The 25,564-nt window shown below is 36.1% G+C and overlaps 1 protein-coding gene across 4 annotated transcripts in view; it reads right to left on the bottom strand.

The window, feature by feature from the left end:
• Positions 1-25,564, bottom strand: part of ROBO2 (roundabout guidance receptor 2) — a 586,782-nt gene that overhangs the window by 31,240 nt on the left and 529,978 nt on the right. For 3 of the 4 annotated variants that reach the window (XM_035015144.1, XM_035015145.1, XM_035015146.1), the window contains exons 19-22: positions 22,222-22,264; positions 20,661-20,788; positions 14,961-15,242; positions 9,461-9,617 (exon numbers count right to left, since the gene is read on the bottom strand). In XM_035015144.1, coding sequence (XP_034871035.1) covers positions 9,461-9,617; positions 14,961-15,242; positions 20,661-20,788; positions 22,222-22,264 — 610 coding nt within the window. The remainder of the gene's footprint in view (positions 1-9,460; positions 9,618-14,960; positions 15,243-20,660; positions 20,789-22,221; positions 22,265-25,564) is intronic. The other variant, XM_035015147.1, reaches the window with a different exon arrangement.

Here is a 25,564-nt window from a genome sequence, read left to right as displayed (position 1 = left end):
GTCATTCTGGAAAAGGCAAGACTATGGAGACAATAAAAAGATCAGTGGTTGCCAGAAGTTAAGGGAAGGGAGGGATGAATAGGCAGAATATGGAGGATTTTTATAACAAACTGCTCTATATGATATTATAATGGTAGATATATGTCATTATACATTGGTCCAAGCACACAGAATGTACAACACCAAGAGTGAATCCTAACGTAAACCATGGACTTAGGATGATACTGATATATCAATGTAGGTTCATCAATTTAACAGTGTATCTATCACTTTAGTGGGAAAGTAGATAGTGGCAGAGGCTATGCATGTGTGGGGGCAGGGAGTATATGGGAAATCTCTGTATTTTTTGTTCAGTTTTGTAGTTAACCTAAAACTGATCTAAAAAATAAAGTCTATTTAAAAAATCCTTGAGTTGACCATCCATTTATTTGACAACCATGTGTCAGGAAGCTGCATTTATTTACAGAGCAGGAAATCCAGTAGGGCAGACTGATACCAAGCAAGTAGTCAACAATACCAAGTACTACAGGAATAAGGAGAAGGTAGGCTGAAACTAGTTTGGGGGTAGGGCAAGGTTATGCTGACTATAGGAAAAGGGGATATTCTAAAGGGTGGCCCAGAGAAAGAGAAAAGATAACAGTATTTGAAGAACTCAAATAGTTTTATAACTGGTAAGAGCCAACAAATAAAGAGAGTTGGCCATAGTTGAGGCAGGGGAGGTGAGGATGTGCCAGATCACGCGGGGCCTCATCAGCCCTGAGAAGCACTGTAAGTGATGGATAGGCACTGAGAGGTTTTTTTACAGGGAATAAACCTCATCATCTGTAGCTGTTCAATTTTCCTCTCTTCTTGAGGCTCCCTGAATAATCTACCTTGGTGAGCTGTGAACTGAAGAGCTTGTTTCAGCAGCCCCGTACACTCTGATAGGAATATCTCTTCCAAAATGTCCTTTATACTGTAGTGTAAACAGGCACACTTTAATATGTTATAGATAACAATTTTTATATACTAGAAAATACCATTGTTTAAACTTGTATTCCCATCAAATAACTATATAAGTACCAATCAGACCTGAAAAAATACATTGCTCCAAAATGATGCCATTTTGATCTGTTTCATATGTTGGAGATCATAGTTAGATTTCATTAAAAAAAAAAAAAAAAGATTCTGTTGTGTACGAAGTTTGCCACCCACGGTCCCGGTTGGATTCAGGGCTTCCAGTTTTTCCCATCCACTAATCAATCCTTCACACCACTTACAAATTGGTCTATGAAAACATCAGAATTGTTTGAATAAAACATTCACTTCTGTTCATTCTATTCTGTCCATTAAATATGTCTAAGCCTCAACCTGCCTTTTTAGATGGTTTTTCCAGTTTCTCAACAAGAATTTTCTACTCAAAATAAATTGATTTTTTTTCTTCATCATCATCATCATCTTCTTTCTTCGGTACTTTTCCATTGTGGTCTATTAGCTTGAAGTATTCAACTTACTTTGAACGAACTGTACTCCTCCAGTTTCACCTACCTTAATCTTACAAATCCTTCAAGCTACAGGTTATATCCCATATCTTTTATAAAGATTTCTCAGATGGGGCCAACTAGCACTAATCTATTACTCTTCCGACTTGCACTGACATGTTTGCACATTTACTTGAAAATTGATTATATGCTATGTTATGCCATTTCCAATGTTGGTTTCTTTAACTATTGTCTAATTTATTTGAGAATTTAACCTTTCACATGTTAATAGTAGCTTTTCCTCAAGTGGATTTATGCTACATTAAAATTATGACATTGAATTACTCTTGTTTGGCCACACCTGACATGATACTTTAAAAATAGTAGATGATAACCCTATTTATTGATTTGAAATGAAAACACAAAAATTGATTCATTAACAAGAATGCTTAGATTTGATGACATAGATAGAGGTAGAGAGTATAAAGCTAAGTGAACTAAGTCAGTCAGAGAAAGATAAATACCATATGATTTCACTCATATGTGGAATTTAAGAAACAAAACAAATGAGCAAAGGGAAAAAAGAGAGAGAGAGAGAGAGAGAGAGAGACAAACCAAGAAACACTCTTAATTATAGAGAATTAACTAATGGTTACCAGAGGGGAGGAAGGTGAGGGGATGGGTGAGATAGGTAATAGGGACAAAGGAGCGCACTTGTTGTAACGAGCACTGGGTGATATATGGAATTGTTGAATCACTATATTCTACACTTGAAACTAATATAACACTATATGTTAACTACATTGGAATTTAAAATAAAATAAAGAATGCTTAGGTTTCTTTTATTTATTTATTTGACTTTAAATGTTATAAAGTCAAACAAAAATATGAATAAGAATCCTAAAAAAAAACAAAACAAAAAAACTGCCATTTTCAGTATGAAATGTGAGTGCTATTATACTTCATCAATAGTTATAATTAAATTTCCTCCATAAAATGTCACATTTTCCCCCATAAACTAGAACATGTATTTCCTTTGTTTACATGGCTTATTGCAAAGGATTTCCTACATTTGAATAAAGAACATATTTCTATATTCAATCTTTCAAATGGAAGTAGTCAATTATTCTCTAAAATTTTCCTACTTCATAAGAATTAAACTATCCTTGCTTCCAATAATCTAAAGGGAACATGCCCATGGAATGAAAATACATAGAGAACATAAGAGAAAGAAGAAATGATATTATATGCATCATATGTTAAGGTTACATAGAAAAAATTGTAAATAGTTGTATTCAGCTCATTTTTTATTATTCAAATACCATCAGGCAAAGAAGAGCGCAGCCATATAAATGTTATTTTAAAAATTATACAAACACATGGCATAATGTATTAAATGACTAAAAAAATATTCCAATAGCTATTCCACTTAGCTAGAATGGATGTTTTTATCATCACTTTTTCCGCATGTTTTCTACAAATATAATATCGAACAGGAGTGAGCAAAATCCACTCATACAGACCATAAGCAAAGCTGAGAGAAGTCCATGGGATTCATCTCAGTGGTTCGTGCAAGAACTGGAAAACAGAGAGAGAGCGAATAAAAGAAAGACTGGGAGAAGGATGTGAGAGAACAGATGAAAGAAATTTGGGACATGGAGCATATTTAATGGTGAGGAGGGCTGCTCTTCATCTCTGAGGTTTCCAAATCTGAATCCATTCCAGAACAATAAGTACTAGGTTTCATGCAGTTTCTGAAGAAGGACAAGAAAGTAACAGATGACTCTATAAATGTTAAGAGAAGTATAGCTCAGTTTTTAGTGTTTCCTTCACATTTACAGATACATATCTTATTTGAGGGATGGGATTTCAATTTTTTCTTGTTTTTTTTTTTTTTTTAAGAATTTATTACTTTATTTGGGGGAAGAGGGGCAGAGGGAGAGGGAGAGAGTTTTTTTTTTTTTTTAACATATTGTCAATGTAGTATGAGGGATCATATTATCTGTCTTGCCTGGTAAATAATGAGAAAGATGACAACAAATCAATGTTGCATGTGAACTAGCTAAAGGCCAGATACAAATACCAAATTACTAATAAAAATACAATACAGTTCAACACCCACAAAAGCTTGTCAATCTCTAAGTGTAGTAACAAAGCAAAGCATCAGATTTCTATTGAATCCCTACTGAATTCTTCCTAGCATCATATAATAATAAAAATACATTATATTTATAGCTAAGGATGAATATATTTTGATACCTTTTTATCAAGCTGAAAGAGGCATATGGATGAGAGAGAACATTTACCATTGTTGCTATAATACTGAATTAACAATTAAATACTTTTCTATCTGGACAATGCTTTGGTAAATTTTGATATTTAGTTCTGTGGGGGGGGAAATGGCCCAAGAAAGGCTTAGAAAGAAACTTGATAATATTGAAAGTTTAGAAACAGTATTAAACATTGTAATAAAAAGTAAGAGACCATCTTTTCAAGATTGAGATTATTCCGGGCTAGGTATATTTCCAAAATTTATCCCTTTCCCTCCATCCTACTGCCATTGTTTTATCTTACTGCCTTATCATTTTTCATGATATTGGCTATTCTTCTGTAGTATCCCAAATGTTATCTACCTACCCCAGCATCGTGTCCTTCAATTCGTCATCTATATCCAAAGGTCAGAATCCCTATATGACATACAAGGCTTCACAATTGGCCTCAAGACACCTTTTCAGATTATCTCCTACTGTATGCATATTTCAAACCCAACGAACTTCATACAGCAGGTACTGACTGCTGAAAGATACACACAAGCAACTGGAATGCAATGTGATGAGTACTACAATAGAGGAGTAAGCTTAAGGAATCAAAAAATTAAGGAAAGGCAAGTCACCTTAACTAGAATAAGATGGAGTTTTGAAGGAAGAGTGGGGAGTACTAAAGGAAAACGAATGGGTCTATTCTTTTTTTCTTATCTTTCATTTTATATATATTTTTCTTTTGGCTATGGAAATTTCTCTCCATCTGCACAGCAAATGGTGACATTAGTAACATTTTGTTGTAGTCCTCAGTTAATAATTTATTCTGGCACCTAGGCTGCTTTCAGTTAGGGACCGTTTCTTGTCCTTTGTCCTTTCTGTCTCAAGCTCAGAGCTGGCAACCAGCAGCTGGTTAGAACTCTGGGTGCTATTATTTGTGAATAAATGATTCAAGATTCACTTCAAGGCTGCCCCAACTTTACCTGGCATACACGTTTATCCTTTCCAGAATACAAATTATTATTTTGTATACATTGCTCATCTAGGGCTTATCACATAAAAGAGTGTGTGTGTGCATGCACACGTCCATGTTTTCTGGCCTCTACCTACCACTCCTGTGACTCCCTAGATCAGAGATCAGATCTTCCTGAATAATTGTGTATTTGTTTCTTTCATCCCTGTTGCTTTTTTTCCTGGCACTGGGCTTAGCATTTGCTCTGTACTTGAAAAAAATATGTGTTGAATAAGTTCTCTATTATGATATGCTAAAAACAGCAGGAAGAAAAACTATATAGCACCATAAGAACTACAGTTGCAGAATCCTTGATTGTTAAAATAAAAATTATCAAAACCAAAAGGTGACTTCTGAAGTTTTTGTTGTTTGCATTTCAAGAGAACCTTAAACCTGCACAAGTTTCAAAACAAGACATATAAACAATTCTATAGAACTCATCTGTAAAATATTCAATGTTAGTATCATGAATAGCACATTATAAAATAACTAGGAAGTGTTCAAAAATCTTTTTTTTTTAAATATGTATTTATTTTTTATTTGAGAGAGAGGGCACAAGCACGCACATGAGTGGGGCGGTGGGGAGGGGGGCACACAGTGGTGGCAGGGCAGAGTTAGAGGGAGGGAGACAATCTCCAGCAGATTCTCCTCTGGGCTTGGAGCTTGATCTCAAAACTCTGAGATCATGACTTGAGCCGAAATCAAGACTCAGACATTTAAGAGACTGAGCCACACCAGGTGTCCCTCTTTTTCAATATTATAAGGTTTCTACATTAGAAAACAGAAAACAGAAAAGTATAAAGAATGTATCAAGAAATGGACAAAGTCATCACAAATCTAAGTTAATTTATTTTTGTCATATTGACTTTAGGTGTTATTACAAACAGTTGAAATAATAACCTTGGAAAAACGGAGTCCAAAGAATGAGAAAACTGAATTTTGCTGTCAATTTACTGATAGATAAGACTTTACTATTTTTGTTAAAAGTGATAATTTTTGTTTCAGGAAATACTAGCTATTTAAGGCAAATAACTCAAAGGTTATTAAAAACCAAGCTACATGCTACAAAGACTTGGAATATATATAATTAAAATATATATTTATTTACCTATCTAAAGTACCAAATGAATTTCTAGAAATCTTTTACAAAAGAAAAGATTTTCTAATATCATATATCCTGGCTGAATTACTAAAATAATTCAGAAAAAACTATATTTTATGGCTTGATGTTCAGAAAATAATTTATATTAGAAAACAAAAGTCTGCCGCAATGTGTATTATTTCATTCATCAAATGATATTTTCAATTCTACTGCTGGGCAATAGAATCGAGTGAGAAGTTTAGCACTTCCTTGGAATGAATTAATTTTATTTCAATGGGTAATAGCTATTACAGTCTGTTTTTTAATAGACCTAGTGGGAAAAGAAAAAAAGAAAAAAGAAAAATTCCAAATTACCTACTTTATGCTTGTACATGTTTGATAGTACTATTTTTTCTTCCCAGTTTACAAGCTCTATTTTCCCACTTTCTGACTATAGCCTTTAAAATTCAGAAGCCGAACGCCTGAGTGGCTCAGTCAGTTACGCATCTGCCTTCAGCTCATGTCATGATCCCAGGACCCCGGGATCAAGTCCTGCACCCAGCTCTTTGCTCTGCGGGGAGCCTGCTTCTCCCTCTCCCTGCCACTCCCCCTGCTATGCCCTCTCTCCCGCTCTCTTTGACAAATAAATAAAATCTTTAAAAAAATAAAATGCAGATTCCTAAGCCCTGTGATCATCTTTTCTTAAGGAATACACATCTCTGGTTTTTCCTCAACAGATTCCCTGTAGCACAGGCACATTTACATTATTAATATGTTTTACATAAGATTATGTGCAAAATGTAACATTTTTAAAAAGTCGGAGAAAAGAGGGTGTGCTCATAATTTCCTATTTCGAATGAGAACTTTTTTTTTTTAAGATTTTATTTATTTATTTGAGAGAGAGAGAATGAGAGACAGAGAACATGAGAGGGAGGAGGGTCAGAGGGAGAAGCAGACTCCCCGCTGAGCAAGGAGCCCAATGCGGGACTCGATCCCGGGACTCCGGATCATGACCTGAGCCGAAGGCAGTCGCTTAACCAACTGAGCCACCCAGGAGCCCTCGAATGAGAATTTTTAAAAAAGTAAAATAATAATGATATGCATATATATGGGAATTATAATCCCCCAGAAGCAGGTGAAGACCTTTGGAGAAAAAGAAAGATGTAAAGAAGAAAATATAGAGGTATGTATGTGAATATATGTGTATGTGTGTATGAATATATATGCAGATATGCATATCTACCTATCATGTGTGTGTATCATGTATATATATATATAGTATATATGTATACGCATTACATAATAAAAAAAAGGTAAATGGGGTCTTTTGAAGGAAGCAAATGTTGTGACATAGAAAGTTCCAATAAAGAATATTAATCTGGGGGCGCCTGGGTGGCTCAGTTGGTTAAGCGACTGCCTTCGGCTCAGGTCATGATCCTGGAGTCCCAGGATCGAGTCCCGCATCGGGCTCCCTGCTCGGCGGGGAGTCTGCTTCTCCCTCTGACCCTCCCCCCTCTCATGTGCTCTCTCTCTCTCATTCTCTCTGTCTCAAATAAATAAATAGAACAACAACAAAAAAAAAGAATATTAATCTGGAGGGGCCCCTGGGTGGCTCATCAGTTCAACGTCTTGCTCTTGATCGTGGCTCAGGTCATGATCTCAGGGTTGTGAGATGGAGCCCCGCTTCAGGCCCAGCACTGGGCGTGGAGCCTGCTTAAGATTCTCCTCTCTCCCTCTCCCTCTGCCCTTCCTCTCTCTCTCTCTCTTTCCCTCTCAGAAAAAAAAAAAAAAAATTAACTTGGAGACATCAAAGATAGCACTTGTTTAAAAAGAAAAGGAGATGGAGCCAAAAAATTATGTGCATGTGCTCTTTACATAAAATAAGACAGGAGATAAACTATTATTCAAATAAACTGAGGTGTCTTCACAACTAAATATTTCAAAATTTAAAGAAACTGGGAAAAAGAAAAGCTGCCTTTATTATGTATTTTTCAGTTTCATTCAAAAGTGGTGGTGACCCAGAAATTGTGTGGAAGACAGAAAAATTAGAATTATGAAAATACTTTGATAATTTTTTAGACCTAGGAATACTGACTCATGGATCATGTTGAGTCAGTTGAGTTTCATGTCTAAATAAAATAATGTTGTAGATTTACATCTATAGTGTGATAACGTGCCCATGCACACACAGATGTAAAGTAACAGGGTGCCTAGAAATGTATAAAGAAATATAAAAAGTTCCCCTGAAACTAATAATACCTTATATATTAATTGAATTTAAATAAAAAATAAAATAGCTATTATTAATATGTTAAATAAAAAATGTATGCAAGTGTATCTAGAGGGATTAACTTTGGGAAGTGGAAGGGGGGACAAAAGTTAGAGGGAAACTTCTCTGTGATATTGTTTCTTTATTTTTTTTTTTTTAAGACTTTATTTATTTATTTGACAGAGAAAGGCACAGCGAGAGAGGGAACACAAGCAGGGGGAGCGGGAGAGGGAGAAGCAGGCTTCCCACTGAGCAGAGAGCCCGATGCGGGGCTCAATCCCAGGACCCTGGGATCATGACCTGAGCCGAAGGCAGACGCTTAACGACTGAGCCACCAAGGTGCCCTTTTATTGTTGTTGTTGTTGTTTTTTTTAAGAAAATGTATTTAACTTGTGTAATTTACCACTAATTAGAAATACAAAAATAAAATGAACTATGACCTAGAGTAAAACAACAGAACCCTGTTATATAGTTGCAACAGTCAATATTTTGTGATAAAGCAGATGCAATGTATGTTTCTTACAAACAGCAGCAGGAAATGCTATAGTCTATTTATCTGTATTGCAATCCTGTGTGCGTGCGTGTGGCCAAACACGTAGTAAAATATCTAAGAAGTAAAAAAAAAAAAAAAAAAGAATTATTATAATAGAAAAAAATGACTGAGTATGTTTCTCTTCATTTGCTATTGTTTTTTTTAATTAGAAAATAAAAAAGTATCAATGTCTTTCTGCTTTAAAGTCAATTAACACGTTAACAGAGGAACCCTAACTCTTGAGACATATTTGGGAACGAATAAGGAGACTGATCACATTTAAATGCCCTTGACTGAAATTTTCTAACTTAGAGAGGTTTTGTTACAGAATGTGCATTGGCCTGAGTCTCTTTCATCGTTCTGGCCCCTAAATTCCCATCACAGCTAATGATGAAAGTCCCCACAATTACACCACGGGATGGAACTCAACAGAGGGTGCTCGCCTGCGGCCAGACACCAAGTCATAAGAAAACCGTGAAAGATGATGAAGAAGGTTATTTTAATTTCCTTTTCAGCCCTGCTCAGGAGTGGCTCTTTAGTTCACGGAGCTGTGGGTACTCGCTTTCAAACTAACAAGCAATATTATAAATGGAGGCTGCATTATCATGATTGCAAACAATATAAGGCACTTGACAGCCGAGGATTCTAGGTTCTCAATATGTGCTGTGTTGTATTTATCAGCTAAAATACATACACGGTGCAAACAACAAAAGGGGCGCGAGGGGAGGGCAATGAACGGGCTGGGAGGGGGCAGGTAGAACAGTAAGAGAACACCAGATAAAGACAAAAAAGCACGAGAGAGAAGAGGAGAGCCCTGGGCATTTCATTGGTATGGAAAAGAGTTTTACCCATTTTCTTGCTGTTCCACTGAATAGTGTTCCAGCTCTGTACCAGGAAGGGGCTGGACTGGGGGAGGAGGTAGAGGAACATTGGCCCAGGTCGATCCATTGTTTTTCTGTGGTTTAGAAGAGTTTTTATTTTTCTTCTTTTTTCCACCTTTCCCACCTGAAAGTAATAATGCATTTATTCAGATACACCAAACATCAGTAGAAACAGAGTACATCAGATGGGAAGATGTATTTATGTTTTCAAAACACCACAATCAGTATATTACATTTGTTAAAAGCTATAAACAATGAGATGGTATAATCAGAAAAACGTTTTTATAAATCGCTCAAAATTATATATATTTTTCCCAATGCATTAACTACAGTGCTGAATAAACCAAAAACATGGCTTCTGCAGCAAAAGCACACTTATTGATTTATTCACGTCTGCTGCCTCTACATTTTCATTGTTAGATGAAATAATGGGCCATAACAAATTCTTTCAAATGTCAGATTTTAGTGCGTTCATAATGCTCTTTTGCATAATCTCTCTCAGTGGAAAATGCAGTGTCTAAGGATACAGACGAAACTTTTCCATTAGAATTTACTCAATTTAATTAATCCAAGAGAGCACAGTTTTCTCTCAAAAGTGACTGATAAAAATCAGTCAACTATAATCTGGATATTTGTAAATCTTTCACAATGATAAGTTTTATAGAATTTTAAATTAACGAATGGCGGATTATTTTTGCCTATAGTGAGAGTAGTTCCCCGATGTTTTAAGCATAACATTTCCTAAAATTCCAAAAAAGAGCAGGATAATTAATGGAAATGCAGTGATCAGTTTCAGTACTATTGTTAATACAAATGAATTCATGCACAAAACACGAGCAAAAAATAACTTGGCAGCATATGAGCCAAATCTGGAATTACTGGTGTTTAACGAAATATAAAAATTAAATTCATCACTTGTATAGTGCCATACTTTTCACTCTTCCAAAATTTAGGTAAATCAAGTTTCTTCCTAAATGGACCACAGGTGATTGCAAGAATGAGTGCTTCTCCAACAGCATAACAAAGGATTTTGTTTCCATGGGACGCAAGCAGCTTCCTTCATCCCCACTATGGCCTGTAGTTGTCTTTCCCAAAAATGGTATGAACCCCTGGGACTTCATCTTTCTGGCACTTCAGGTTGTGAGCATCGAATACTTGCAGCAGGGCAATCCATAGAGATATTACCAGAAGTCTCATCTCCTTCCTTCTGCCAATTACTAATCTGCATCAGCCAACGCAGAAAATCATGTCATTTAGTAGTAACTTATTCGAGTGCCAGAAAGTGATGAAACTGCTAAACTGGACATAGACACTGTTGCCAAGTATGGAATTATGTCTGTCGTCTAGGTCATGTGCACATAAACACACATATTTAAAAGAGAACGCTTACAGACAAAATGCTTTCACCCTTCCTTTCACTTCCCATCTGGCAATAGGAAAGGTATTAAGAGAAAGAAGAGAAGGTATCTTCTGCTTCAAGGATAAGAGCTTAATCTGGGTTTGAAGACTAGTTTCTCACTTACTTGGTAAGTTACTCAGTAGATATCCCTTCCATTTCCACACAGGTAAAACAGATATAAAGCTCCTATATCTTTGCAGTATTTTGAGGATTAAATGAGATAAAGCATGGAGAGGGCTCAGCTTGTACAGAAATCTCAATAAATGCCAGTCATTATTACTCTTTCCCATTTTCTCTATCTTAGAGCAAACATGGTTCTACCCATTTCTACAGCCTTTGTCACTTCTCCAATCCCAGTGAGTATCCCAGAAATAGTCTGATTCTCGGAATAAAAATAATAAACCTGCTTGAAGAGAAGTCTATAATTTTTATGTTTAAGGTAGATGAGCCTTAATCCTTTGTTTCCTGATCATTCATCAAAAATCACAAACCAGGATCATATCTTTTGTGCAGTTTCAGAACTGTATTTCAATAATTAAAAGAGGAATGGGCTGGGCTGTGTGTCCTTACTGGCTTTTCCTCTCATTGTGCATCCTTTATTCCTTGTATAATTATAAGTGTACAATGTTTTCTTCACTCTTCACTTTAGCAATGTTATATGATCACCACCAGAACTGAATGATACAAATAGGGAAGTTCTTACATCTCCATAAAGCAAATTCTATAATATTAAACTCAGTTGGACTAAACTAAAAGGGAATAATCACTTCAATCTCCCAAAGAATGCTTTCTATCTCCAATTTAAGTAATATTATATTCAAATGCAGATGAAGTAGTTAATAGATGAGAAAACAGGTTCTTTCCAAATTTTATGTGGTCCATATTCACACAGTAAGAGGAAAAAGAAAATTAATGCAGCAGCTTTACTAGAAATGACTATTTCTGGAGCTCTGAACCCAACTATTGAAGTTCTTGTTGAAGGTCAAAAAAGGCATTATCAACTCTTCAAATATCAGATTTAAAAATGAATTGGGGAAACAAAACTGATTCATAGATGGAATTTGTAGGGTTTTCCTCTAATGCCCACTTTCCCCTCTTTGGGAAATTTCTGCTCTGTCATTTGTGGGGTGTCCTGGTAGGACTATCAATTGACATGCTTTGTCCTCTCTTTGCTTTGACCTAAGAGGTGGGTTCTGAGCATGGTGGTGGGCATACAACAGTAGTTAACAAAATAAAATGTTTATCTAAGATCTATACCTTGAGCTAAGTGAGCCACAGTCTGTTGTTGTAACTTGCAACCAAAGATCCCCAAACATTTTAAGGGGAGAACTGCCTGCATTAGGCTTTAAGGGAACATATTTTGAAGACTGGCAAACATATCTGACCCATTTCTCTTCAACTCAAAATGTAAATATTTAAATTGACATTTATGCTGAACAACTTCTATGTATAGAAAATTATAAAAATAGATCATTTTCAAGTTAGTTAAACACATACTGCATTTCAAAAAAATACTGGTGTGTAAAAATATTTCATTATCACTACTGATATGCTACATATATGTATATATATATATAATTATGATTGCATACCGTTTTTGAGAGATCTGAGGGGTTTTTTTTAGTGGTTGCATTTTTAACACACTGCTCAGAACTTATGCATGGAATAAATTATAAAAGTGTTTCAAAGAGGATGAGAAATTCACTGAAATAATTCAGAAATGTCCAACTTTCTTTATTATTGTGATTATTTTAAATTGACTTCATTATTGTGCACAAATTAAGAAGATTTTATAATATACGATTAGATATCCATTGGGCAGTTCGATCTTAAGTTTGAGACTTAGAAAAAAAATCTATGATTATAAAAATGAAGCAAATTTTCTGATATTAAACTCAATTGGACTAAACTAAAAAGGAATAATCACTTCACTCTCACCTCCTAAAGAATGCTTTCTATTACCAATTTAAGTAATTTTGTATTCAAATGTAGATGAAGTAGTTAATATAATTCACAGATATATATAAATGTCACTCAGGAGATTAATGGATTAAAAAAAGCAGTAAGCACTATCGTGAATCACGTTCTGCTTACAATTACTCAAAAGGTAACTTTATAAAACTCAGTGTCAATCAACATATACAGAATATTTAATGAAGGATTCACAGAAGGTCTTATGTAATTCATGGCTTAAAATATATAGATTTTTTAAAATATGTATATTGCTTGGGACTTTACATATCTTGAATGGAACAGGCCTAGGATACATTACTTTTTAATCATTCAGTACAACTGTGGGACTCATTATAAATAAATGGCAGTATAAATAACATATAAGGTTATTCAAAATATCCCCCTATATTATTAAGCCAGTTTAAATTCATAACAGATGTTTAAAATTTTCTGGATTCTATAATGTATCTAATTCTAGCAATAGGTAAGAAGAGCAAATGGCCCATTTTGGAGGGAAGAGAGAGCATTAACATTTCAGACTGAAAGGGTTCTGTCTCCTGAGGAAAAGTCATTTAATAAATGTTACCCTAATGATGTAAAAGAGTTAACTCTTTATGGCCTAGGAGCCTGTGACATACCATAATACAATATAATCCTTTACTAAGAACTTGTAGATAAAAAAAAAAATCATAAAAACAAATGGCATATCATTAATATGAAAAAATAAGCAAATAAGGTCATGGAATCAATTAGAAATGTGCAGACCAAGTCATCAGTCACACGATGTACATGTTATGGTTGGAAGGTAGAGTGTGTCTACTACGACCTTCTTATTTTAGAGGTGAGGATCCTTGAGCCTGAAGGCTATCAGTGCTGCTCATTACAATAGGCATATATTTCTGTCCAATAAAAATCTGTCCTGGTATGTGCTATACAAAACCTACATTACAGATGGTAGGTTTGGCTGATACATCTCAAATATATATTAACATCTACAGCATAAAAGAAGTATCCATACATAGATTATAATTTTTTTGGAAATTAAGTGTGAAGAATAATGTCTGATATTAGCATTCTTGGTTAGCATGGGAGCAGCACCTTACCCTAAATATCATTCAATAGATAATAAATCCTATCGCATAATATTTTGGAAAGATTGTCCAGAAATAGAAAGTCACATCACTGGAACCCAATTATTATAAAAAATGTCCCAAATGATTTGCACTTTAGCTGAATTCATCATTTGCTGCCCATGTCATGGAATTGACTTTCCTGTATGGTCTCTTCATTATAAAGTCCTCTTGGCTCTTAGGTAGGGCTCAAGGCGAATCAAAGTCATCTGCTCTTTCCTAAGGAAATGACACTATTTTTCAGTAAATATGGTGCTGTACACTTAGTACATAAAGAGTGACAGGGGTTTTTATCCCCCCCCTCCCCAAGGCGTGATTTCATTCGGATAAACTGCTATTGTCATCTGAAAGATAAATGCCTGACAGTGAGTTGTGAGTCAGTATTTGTTCACGGTTGTTAGGAACACAGGTCATATGCTGGTGACAAACAAATATTTGTCCTTACTGTGACGAGACCAACCTGAGAGACTGCCACTCCTCTCTGAGCTGTTGTGAGAGCTGGTGGTGCTGAAATCCTGTGACTGGTTGTGTGGCATTCTATTAGACAATCCCTCAGCCAATCGGTAGTCAGGGATGTAAAGTAAGGCTAAGGGTTAAAGGGCAGAGGTCATAGTGACATCATGTGATTAGTTCACAGCACAAGCCCATGCAGAACATGCAGTTAGCAACTCAGAAGCGGATGTCGTGGGACAGTGGAGGGATGTTCCGTCTCTCCTGCCTAATGGAAGTTGAGATGGATTACTGACCCCTCTACTGGAAAAGAGCTGACAGAATGGAACCAGTTGGTGTTGGTGTGTGGTGGCAGTGACGGTGGCCGTGGCGGTGGGAGGGATTGTGCGGGGTGCTGAATACATGCCGAGACTATTTTTTCCGTTGAGGTCGTGAACCTGGTAATGAGTCACTAAGCTGAACAACAAATACTAATTTCTATCCCATGCACAAATGATATGAAAAGGACTCCTCGGGGTGTAAGACCCTGACTCACCATTGTTACCTTTGTTCTGATCAGGTAGAGAATATCCAAATCCCATCAGGTCTGTTTTCTGCTGAATGGAGCTTTTCCACTGTGGATCAGGCAGATCGACAGCCAATTCGTGAATGCTATTGGAATGCAAGATCTGTGTGGTGGCATATGGGGTGGCCTGTGTTATTTGGCTGGAACTGTTGTAAGTGGTTTTGGTCGTGAAGTCAATGCTGCTATAAATAGCTCCATCTGAGAGCATTGTTGCTGTTTTATCCCCTTGGCCTGGAACTGGTGGCAGCACATCTGTGGTGAACATAGGGAGATGAAACAATTTAATGATGCACAGGAAGCCCCAAACTATCAGGACTGAAGGTGACAAATAAATGTGTCATGCCGCACGTTTGCATTTCAGCTGAGCTGGGCTTTATGAATCAATGAAGGGGAGATGATGTACAACCACGGTCAAGCTATCAGCCTCGGTGACAGGCAGGCCCACCACTCGTCCTTCACGTCTCACTGCTCTAACATGTCCCTTCCCCCATTTTCTTCAACCATGAATGAGATGTTTGGGATATTTCACTCCCGAAAAATGCTTTCGGTTGTGCATCCTGCTTTCAGGACCAATGAAACTGTTAGCTCCTTACAGAAGAAATGATAAAAGTCAGTCTACAAATGATGGATTGAAAACATCTTTTTCCACTTTACCCCAAAAGATAGAGGACAGAGCTGCTGAATAGATGCAAAATTTTCCAAAATTAGACTATACAAGCCAACTAGGAGATAACATTTTTCTGAAGTTCCAGCTTGCTGTTTCTCTGATTTGATTTCACAGTTCCAGCATGGAGTGGAGCGGGTGGCAGGAATTTTTTTTTTCTTGGGTAACAAAAGATAATTTTCATGAATAAGTCATTTTCACAATACAGCAGGATTTAACTATAGAAAAAGCAATCTGAGTGATCAGTGGGTTTAATTTATGCTACTAACTCTTAGAAGTGGAGAATTTTAGTTTCAAGTTATAATACAGCAAGAGTAAAATTAAACCTTAGTAACAACACTGAATATCAATCAGTCCATTTATCTTTTGGTATGCTGAATTATCTTTATATGATGCTTTATAATTCAGAACTGCCACCTCCCTCCCGAGCTCTTATTTTTTTTCTTTTTTTAGAAGAAAGATATTAGAATTAAAACAAAACAAAACAAAACAATACTGGGGTGCCTGGGTGGCTCGGTTGGTTAAGTGTCCGACTCGTGATTTCAGCTCAGGTTATGATCTTGGGGCCGTGAGATTAAGACCCATGTCTGACTCCACACTCAACGGGGAGTCTCCTTGAGAGTCTCTTTCCCTCTCCCTCTGCTTCCCTCCCTACTCCTGCTCACACTTGCTCTCTCTCTCTCTCTAAAATAAACAAAATCTTTAAAAACCAGAACAACACTAAATGACATATTTTTAAACGTGCACAGTTAAAAGTGAATCTAATTATAGTATATATTCCTTAACAATCTATGTTCTGAAAGCCACACTTCATAGGACTTGAGATCATCAATGATTTCTTCATTATAGGAAATTTTCAACTAGTTAAAGCACTGTAATATTAAGTAACAAATCAAATTACTTGGTTCCCAAAACCGATTTATCATGACAAGAAAAAAGCAGAAAGTGAAAGTGAAACTTAGTCAAAATATTCTCAGACTTTTAGGTTTGATGATACCCAATAGTACTTGAGATAAAGATTCTTATAAAAATATTAATTTTGCTTTTTACAAAAGCTAAAAAAATGTCTGCTCTAGCAACAGCAACAAGACATTTATTATCCACTTTGCACACTGCATAATTTAGATCTTTCTGAAGTCTGGAATTCCAACTCGCTTTGTAAGTAAGTGGATACATACTTTATTGAAGTAAATATTTTAAATGTATATCAGTGAAATTGTTAAAGATATTCAAATATATTTCACAAGCTTGTACAAGCAAGTACAATTATTTTTTCATTTCAGAATCCCGTAACTACTTTTTTGGCCTTTTTAAAAAGCTTTTACCTATAAACTAATTAGGACATTTGATAATGAAAAAGTATACTTCATCCTTAAATGTCAATATCGTTTTCATTCTCAAAAACATTTAATATTTAGTAATATATCAAAATTATGAAAATAGATCCTTCACTCTGGGGAAATTTTCAGAGTTTTGTTTCTGCCACATCCACCATCTTTCACTGATAATATTAACCGGATAGACATGTTTCTCCAGCACAGGCCCCAACTTCCCAACACCTTGAACTTGAGGCCTTCTAAAACTTTTGATTTAGATTGGGAGCCACTCTATCTGCAAGCTTTTGAAATGGTTGCGTGTTCAAATGTTTAAAACTGGAAAAAAGTAGTCCGAGGATCTAATCCTACAGAATGTTATCCGGCCACAACTAAAGCTCCAGTGCTAGAAATAGAATCTCTCTCTCTCCCTGCTGGATGAAATTAGCCAGCCTTCAAGTCTAAGTGCTTCTCTATTGACTTGGGGGCTGCATATTTCCTTCAACTATTATTGGATCACTCCTACATTTTTGGAAAATAAATTGAATTATATCCAAATGTTGAAATATTGGAAGATTATACATAAATATCTGGATGTGGGGGATCATCCTATAATATCAGATGGTTTGGAAGTCTGGCCCAGCCTTCCTCTGACAGGCTAGACCTGAATAGGTGCTGCTATCTTTAGGTAGGACCTTCCAGTTTCCACTTCTCACTGTCCACACCTACCTTTCCTTAGTGCTTTGGGCTGACTGGCACTTGTTAATATTTGAGTTTGAAACCTCTGAAGTACAGAAACCCTCCCTCCAGGTGGACCTACTCATGATTCATTTTGCAGGTTTCAGCACCTTAGTGATCCATGCACTTATTTCTTTTTGCCTGATATACTTGAATGAATGATTGTCTCCTGTATCATATCGTAAGATACCTAAGAACAGGAACATACATCTGGATTTCCATAATTCCTCACCTAGTGTTTTGCAGAGGGTAAGCACTCGCTGAATGATTAAATGAATCTTTTATAGTTTGTATGGACAAAAGGCAGACTTACGCAATAATTAGTAACTTTATTATTCAAAATACTATTTTCATTACATTTAAACATGTGTTAGTATTCCATTCTTGAAAGGGAAATGTCAGTATCCACAATAATTCTTTAAGTGACCATAGTTATGCAATCATACATGTGAATCCCACCTAGAGGACTGCAGGCAGTGTAGATAAAGGAACTGAGGCTTTAAAATGTGTTCGACCTGCCTTCTACACCTAGATCTCAAGTTATTCATCTCGATAAACCTTAGTTTCTTGGCCTTTAAAATGTAAATATGATTATTATTTATGTCACACATTTATTATGCCAATGAAATGAAACAAAATGTACAAAAAAGCCTACCTATTTCTGGTGCACAGTGAATGCTTATAATGCCTATCACAAAAGAAATACAGTAAATCCTGCAAAAACTTTGTCTTGGCCTTGATGTTCGCCTGTGAAATATTTCATATCATGAAAATGTGGTGGATATAGAAGAAAAACCTTGAAAATCTACAAACGTACCCTTTGGCTAAATTAGACAGAGACATTTTAGATGTTAGTGTAGCCTGATGGAAACTGAAAAAAAAACAAAAACAAAACAAAACACTTTCTCCATCTCTAGGCACTCATTTCTTGATGTAAAGAGAATGGTGCACTAATCAAATACAAATACAACGAGTAAAAGAGGGATCTAATCCTTGATTAATAAAAGCCTTCAGAACAGAATTTCTTTTGACGAAATCATTCTGGGTAGGGTAGAGAGGAGTGTTCTGCTCTCCCGGCGAGGAGATGCTCATGTTCAGAACGTACCCACGAAAAAGAAATAGCCTGTAATTGAAGGGCTCAGAGTTTGGCCACTAGGGAAGGCGGCCACTTGCAGAGGTTCTGGACAAATAAGAATCCTAAACGGGGTGATTACAGAGGGCAAGCAAAAAGCTGAGGAGTCCTACAATGTATTTTTGTTTTCTCATTTACTATATTGATGCCTGCTGGCCACTACTTGTATGCCAAGCTTTGTGCTAAACCTGAATATGTAATCATCCATTTAATCCTCATCACGTACCTGTGACGGGGGAATGGTTATTTTCTGTATTTCATTTGGGGATTGGGAGAGAGCTCCCTTCCTTCAACTTGGTATTGACAGAATGCAGACTTAAGCAATAACTAGTCGCTTTATTATTTGAAATACTATTTTAATTATATCCAAACATTCATTGGTATTCTATCCAGAAAGAGAAAATGCCAGTATCCGTGATTATTCTTCTAAGTCAGTATATTTATACACTCATGCCTGTGAAATCCACCACTGAGGCTTATAATAGGTTAGCCTAGCCCTGGGTCTCCTCCATTATTAATTCCACCCAGAGCCGTAGAAACCCTCTAGCAGATTCATCCTCACTTTCGTGGATCATAACACTACTCTCCTAATTAATCATCCCATTTTCTACTCGAACTCCATTCCCCACTTGGCAGTAGTCTGGATGACTTAACTCTGTACTTAGATCCCAGTGTTCTCCTCTTACAAATCCATTGATGCCTTCTGACTACCCTTTGGACAAAGTTTAAAGTCTGTGTGGCTTAGGAGGCCCTCTATTATCTGTCCCTCTGTATTTTTTTTTTTTTTTTTACCACCTCTGCTGCCTTGTACTTTATATTTATTAGGAAATTCATTCATTTCTTAAATAGGTCAATATCTCTCTTCTTTCTAGACCTTAAAATACGGACATTTCTTCACACACTTTTCCCACAATTCTGACTAATCTCTACCTCTCCTTCAAATGTCAACTTAAATAACACTCCATTCATAGAACTTTCTTATTCCCAATAGGCAGCTTTTTCATGTTGGGTACCGGCAAAGCAGCTCCAATCCATTTACTGTTTGCACAAGTTTCTGCCAATGGAAAACTCACATATTTCTGCCAAATTTAGACACTGGGACCACAGACTTCTCCAGCCCCATCTTTCTCTCAACCCATCATTCTCCTATCGAATGGATGAAAAGGTGGCAGTGGGGAGGCTATAATTATTTATAGTAGGTCAAATCCTGTTTCTACGGAGAGAACCCTAGCATCAAATTTTGGAGACCTTATCATATCAGCAACTTAGCATCTTTTTGTTTTTCATTTGGGGTACCAGTTGTCAACGGAAGAACTACATTTAAGTTCTCCTTCAACATGTTGTCATATTTATGTAAGGGTCTACTCTCTATAACATACATGATTATCCTATGAGGATAAGGACCATCTCTCTTTATATTGATATTTTATTTTTACTGTCTGCCATAATGCCAGGTACATAGGACATACTTAATAAATATATGTTGAATGACATGTAGAGAACAGAAATGACTAGTCCAAAATCATAAGTGCTACTTAACAGCATAGTTTCTGATTTTACCAATCTTGCTCTAATAGTCCTAAACCTAAAATGTATTACGAATATTTGTCATTTTGGCTAGTAATGACTTCCTTAAAGCTTAGTCTTACTCAAGGTAATATAGACACACTGGTCTTATATAAAATATTTAGTGAAACAGCACCGTTAGTACATGCGCTTTAGTAATTTTAATTGTGGAAGAAAATACTCCATAGTATGTATTTTTTAAAACATTGAAGAAAGCCAAGAAAACAAATAATGAAGTTTTGAATAGCACAACTTACCTCCACGTCCAAAATTCGCAATCTCATTTGGGCCACTGTTGCTGTTGTTTACTGGTAAGCTCGTGGCTGGCCATGAATCAGCAAGCCATGGATAACTGGGATCCCCAGCATTTAGAAGACCAGGACGGCTGAAACAGAAATTAAAAGGAAATCAACCCATGGAGCTCGATGAGAGATTTGGACACCTGTCTCCTGCACTAAAATAGATGAAAGAATTTGAGAAGATTTTAATTTACTTCAAATTAAAACGTGTAGGTTCTCAAGAATTAAGGAACTTCCACGGTTCATTAAGACTATATACAGCCTCTCATTGGAAGCAGAAGCATCCTGCCTGGGATTCTGCTGACATCCAAATGAATTCAGTTGTCTGCCCTGAAACTGGTGGGAATTGGTAACAGCAGGATCCTGAAACAAGGTTTGATGATAAATTGACACCTCAAGGGAACAATTGCTCAGAGTGACTGCTCAGTATCAGCCCTTTCCAGGACTTTGGGCTCTTGCTTCCTCGATTCCTACAGCCCTCGTATTTATCTGTCCCCTGTAGGTTGTAACCCCTGTTATGAGCCCTTATGCTGGATTTAGAGGCAAAGAACTTGAGGGAAATTAATAAACAATATTTACATTGTTTCATCAATAGCACATTTCCAAATTCTCTAAATTGTAAGATATTAGGGGCATAATAAAGATTTTTAAGGTAATTAAAGATCCACTGTGATCTGATCCAGCATGTGAGTATATAATCTATGAGAAAAACTTGCCTCACATCATATTGAATAAATAATTTCCATTTTTGATATAAAAGATGGGAATCCAATTCCTTTCCAGATTATTAGCATATTTACAAAGAAATAGCAACATCTATAATCATTGCACTTTATTTTTGATAGACCGTTTCTATGAGATCCCTAAGAGAAACATGTGTTTCTATGGAAACTGCAATAAGAAGATCCAACTGCTTACTTGCTACATGCACTAACTCTCATTAGACCTAATCTCTTTTTGCTAAAATATTGATTAAATGGGAGATTGAAAGTTATTACCAGAGCCTAATTACAATCTCCATATTGGCAAAGGGGAAATAGATGAGGATATATGGGTTTGTTATCAGCTTTTATCAATTTCAATTGAGTATCCAAAGTTGTGGAATCCAGTCCTATCAATCTACAGCTTATTCATCATCCATGAATCATTTACTTTGTGATCGATTATGTGTAATTGTTCACTCACAGCAATTTAGTGAGAGCCAATAAGGAGTCTTAAACAACAGCAACTTCATTTGCTAATGTCTAATTAATGCAATAAACATTCTGCTAACAAATGAACACATTCCTTGTGATATTTACTACTAATTTCTTCAGGGGCATCTGGGAGATACGAAACATCTGGACTTGATTCCTCTAAAGTGCACAACAGATAGATCATTAAACCTTGTGGTAAGCTATTTAATTCCTCCTAGAATTCTCAGACTTATAAGTGATCGTTTATTACAATAATAGCCTCTTACTGTAGTTTCCCCAGTCCTGATTAAAAATAATAATAAAAAAGAATCTCCTTAGCATACCTCCCATTGCTCATTAGTCCTCCATCTCCTCTTTGAAATGTAACTGTTAAAAAAAAGAAAGACACACACACACAAGTAGTCAATATTAATTACGATTAATACCAACTACATATTGGTCCTGAGTTTAGAGCTGAGGCCTCTGGGAATTTTAACAAAATATAATTAGCATAATTGCACAGAGAATAAGAAGCAGTGGTTTGGCCCAGGGCAAAGCCATCATTTGCTCCAACTTTAATAAGACATTTAAAAATACTTTAAGCCAAATGTATGGTTAAGTCAAAAGGGCAATTTGTGTTTGGATATTGAAAACTGTTAAAATTGGTATATATAGTGTCATTGGAAGATCAACATGCATTAATGGGGGATTATCAAATCATGACTTTTAATCTTAATATGTGGGTGTCCTAATCAGAAGGCACAACATAAAATGCACATAACAGAAATTGAAACAGAAGAGTTCAAACAGGTAATAACATCCTGCCAGTGAAAAAGAGAAACAGGTACTGATTGATGACATATTCCTCATCATCACAGATTCTTTTAGGGACACCATTAATCACTATGAGTTGAACAACTACAATTACAATAGACATAAATTATAATTAATAGAAAATAATGTGTTGAGTGCTTTGTTTTACCATCCAACCTTCACAAAAAATGAAATTTTCAAATACCTGATACTGAACACAGTCAAACTGTATGTAATCATTGCAGAAACTTAAGGCCTTTATAAAACTCTGAAACTTATTAGTCACATCAACAATCATTCCATAGAGCTCTATCTGGAGAAGCCCTCTCTTTGGACACTAAATTCCATTCCGCAAAGCTATCGACATAAAAACAGTATGAATAGTTTCACATTAGCATGGATCAAATTTTGCCACTCGAGGTAACTAGAAGATCATGAAAAAATTGTTGGTGTTTAGAAGTTTATGGACTGCAAAACTTCAATTCTGACTAAAATGAATATAGATCTCTAACCAATTCCTGGGGATGAAGGAAAAAACTGCTGGTTACCAGAGGGGAAGAGAGTGGGGGGGAAGGGTAAAATAGGTCATGGGGATTAAGGAGTGCACTTGGGCGTTGTGTGGAAGTGTTGAACCACTATATTGTACACCTGAAACTAATATTACACTGTATGTTAACTAACTGGAATTTACATAAAAACTTGGAACATAAAAAAAAACTAAAAACAAAAACTTAAGAAAAAAAACATTGCACAGATATGAATCCAACATGTCTTATCTTTGAAAAATACTGAATATATTTACCTAATGAGTAAAAAATAGAGAAAAAAATAAAAGAACGTTTTATGAATTGATTCATATCTTAAATAGAGGATAAATTGTTAAAGTATACATATAATAAATACTTTTTAATTTGAATAATCTCTCCATAATTCATCTATTCCTCAAATTTTGGCTATGAAATATGATTGCTCTTTAAATTTTGTAAATTTCCAAATGCAGTTCCCCAGTCCCTTCCCGAAGGTCACTTAATGGGATATCTCTCACGACATCATAATTGGGTGATATGATCATGATTCCCAGGGTCTATCAGGAGGTAGTGCTTTGAGGAACATCTGGCTGGCACCTGAAATATACTGCCTTCTCAATTTTTCAGGTACCATCTCAAATTCATTATAAAATTCATTATAAAACAATCCTGACATATCCTTCTGGCTATGAACAGTTCCTAGAGAAGATGAAAGAATACTGATCGCTACTCTGCTTCCTGACAAGCTTGCCTAAGTGACGGGAATCAAGAATCAGCAGTGGTCCATACCACATCGGGTCCCATTAATAACTGCTTTTAACAACAACAAAAGAAGAATTAATCTGAAACAATTAATGAAAAAAATTGAGCACTGGAGCTATTAAATAAAGTCCTGATTAGGGAAAAAAAATATGCACACAAAATGTGAAAACAGTACAGCTAATTAGCTTTCCATCTGATTTGACTTTCTAGTTATGTGGTTTTTTAATGGACTATCAAGTGATTGTTTTACTCTACTAAAAGAGAGTTAAGATAATGTTGTGAATATCATTGTGAATATGCAAATAAGGAGGCACTGATGAGCTATACCTCCAAATGTGCCATTTAGAAGATATGTGGAAAGAAGCGAAGTATTTTCCTAATTTAGATGCTCTTTTGTCCCCACCCGAACTTTCCATTATTGCTAAAGCAGTAAGTGATATCAGAGAAAAGGAGGATAACTGAAGCAGAGGCACGAAAATTAAGTTGCACTTAGCTTTTACATACTAACCAATGGCAAATTCTTCATAAACTGTAAATTTTAGGGGCACTTGGGTGGTTCAGTTGGTTAAGCATATGACTCTTGGTTTTGGCTCAGGTCATGATCTCAGGGTCATGAGATCAAGCCCTGCAACAGACTCCACGCTCAGTGCAGAGTCTGCTTCAGATTCTCTCTCCCTCTCCCTCTGTTCCTCCTGCTTGTTCTGTCTCCTCTCTCTCTCTCTCTCTCTCTCTCTCTCTCTCTCTCTCGGGATTCATAGTGCCTGGATAGATAAGTTTTAAGTGAAATATGGCTCCTGAGATGAGACCAATTAAAAAGCAAAGGAGGAGTGCCTGGAATGCTGGGTCTCCTTTGAAGTTTCTGAGCTGAAAACAACCAGATCCTTATTGCGGCTCAATGCTCTCACCTAGGGAGTAAATGTTTAACTTAGATGAAAAACACTCTCACCTTATGGTCACATATTCATCATACCCTTAGCCTGCACGCACGTCACTAACACTGCTTGCTTCACTTTGGAATTATTATTTTCTTTCTCTACTAACCAGTACCAACTCGGTGACACTGCTTCACATAATTGCTATTTACTCAATCTTAGAACACCGCTTGCTTCAATCATGCATTGCCCCATATGTCTATGTCTTGATTATTAAAGCCTAACATTCCACGTGCTTCAATCATGCATTGCCCCATATATATATGTCTTGATTATTAAAGCCTAACATTCCTTTCTATTTTTCCACTCTTACTTGATGTATTGATAAGACCTGCAATTAAAGGGGAGACTGAGTTTGGCTCGGGACCTTTCATCACTAGAGCGCCTGGTCCCCTTGCCCTCTCCTTTCTCCTATTTAGGTGTCTGGAGTAATCTTTTCATTTGCCGCCTCAGGGTTTGCTGGCCAAACCCAGCACTGTCCCTAAAATAAGTAAATACATCTTTTTTTTTTAATGTAAAATTTAAACTTAGAAGGCAACACTCAAAATCTTATCAAACAGATAGCATCCAAATGGCCATTAAGCACTTGAAAGGATGCTCCACATCACTAATTAGGGAAATAAAAATCAAAAGTACAATAGATGCTACCTCAC

This window comes from Mirounga leonina, unplaced genomic scaffold (genome assembly GCF_011800145.1).
Source record: "Mirounga leonina isolate KUSES-001 unplaced genomic scaffold, KU_Mleo_1.0 Mir_169, whole genome shotgun sequence".
Classification (NCBI taxonomy): domain Eukaryota; kingdom Metazoa; phylum Chordata; class Mammalia; order Carnivora; family Phocidae; genus Mirounga; species Mirounga leonina.
Note: the sequence above shows the minus strand (reverse complement) of the source record. Positions and strands in the feature narration are given on the sequence as shown.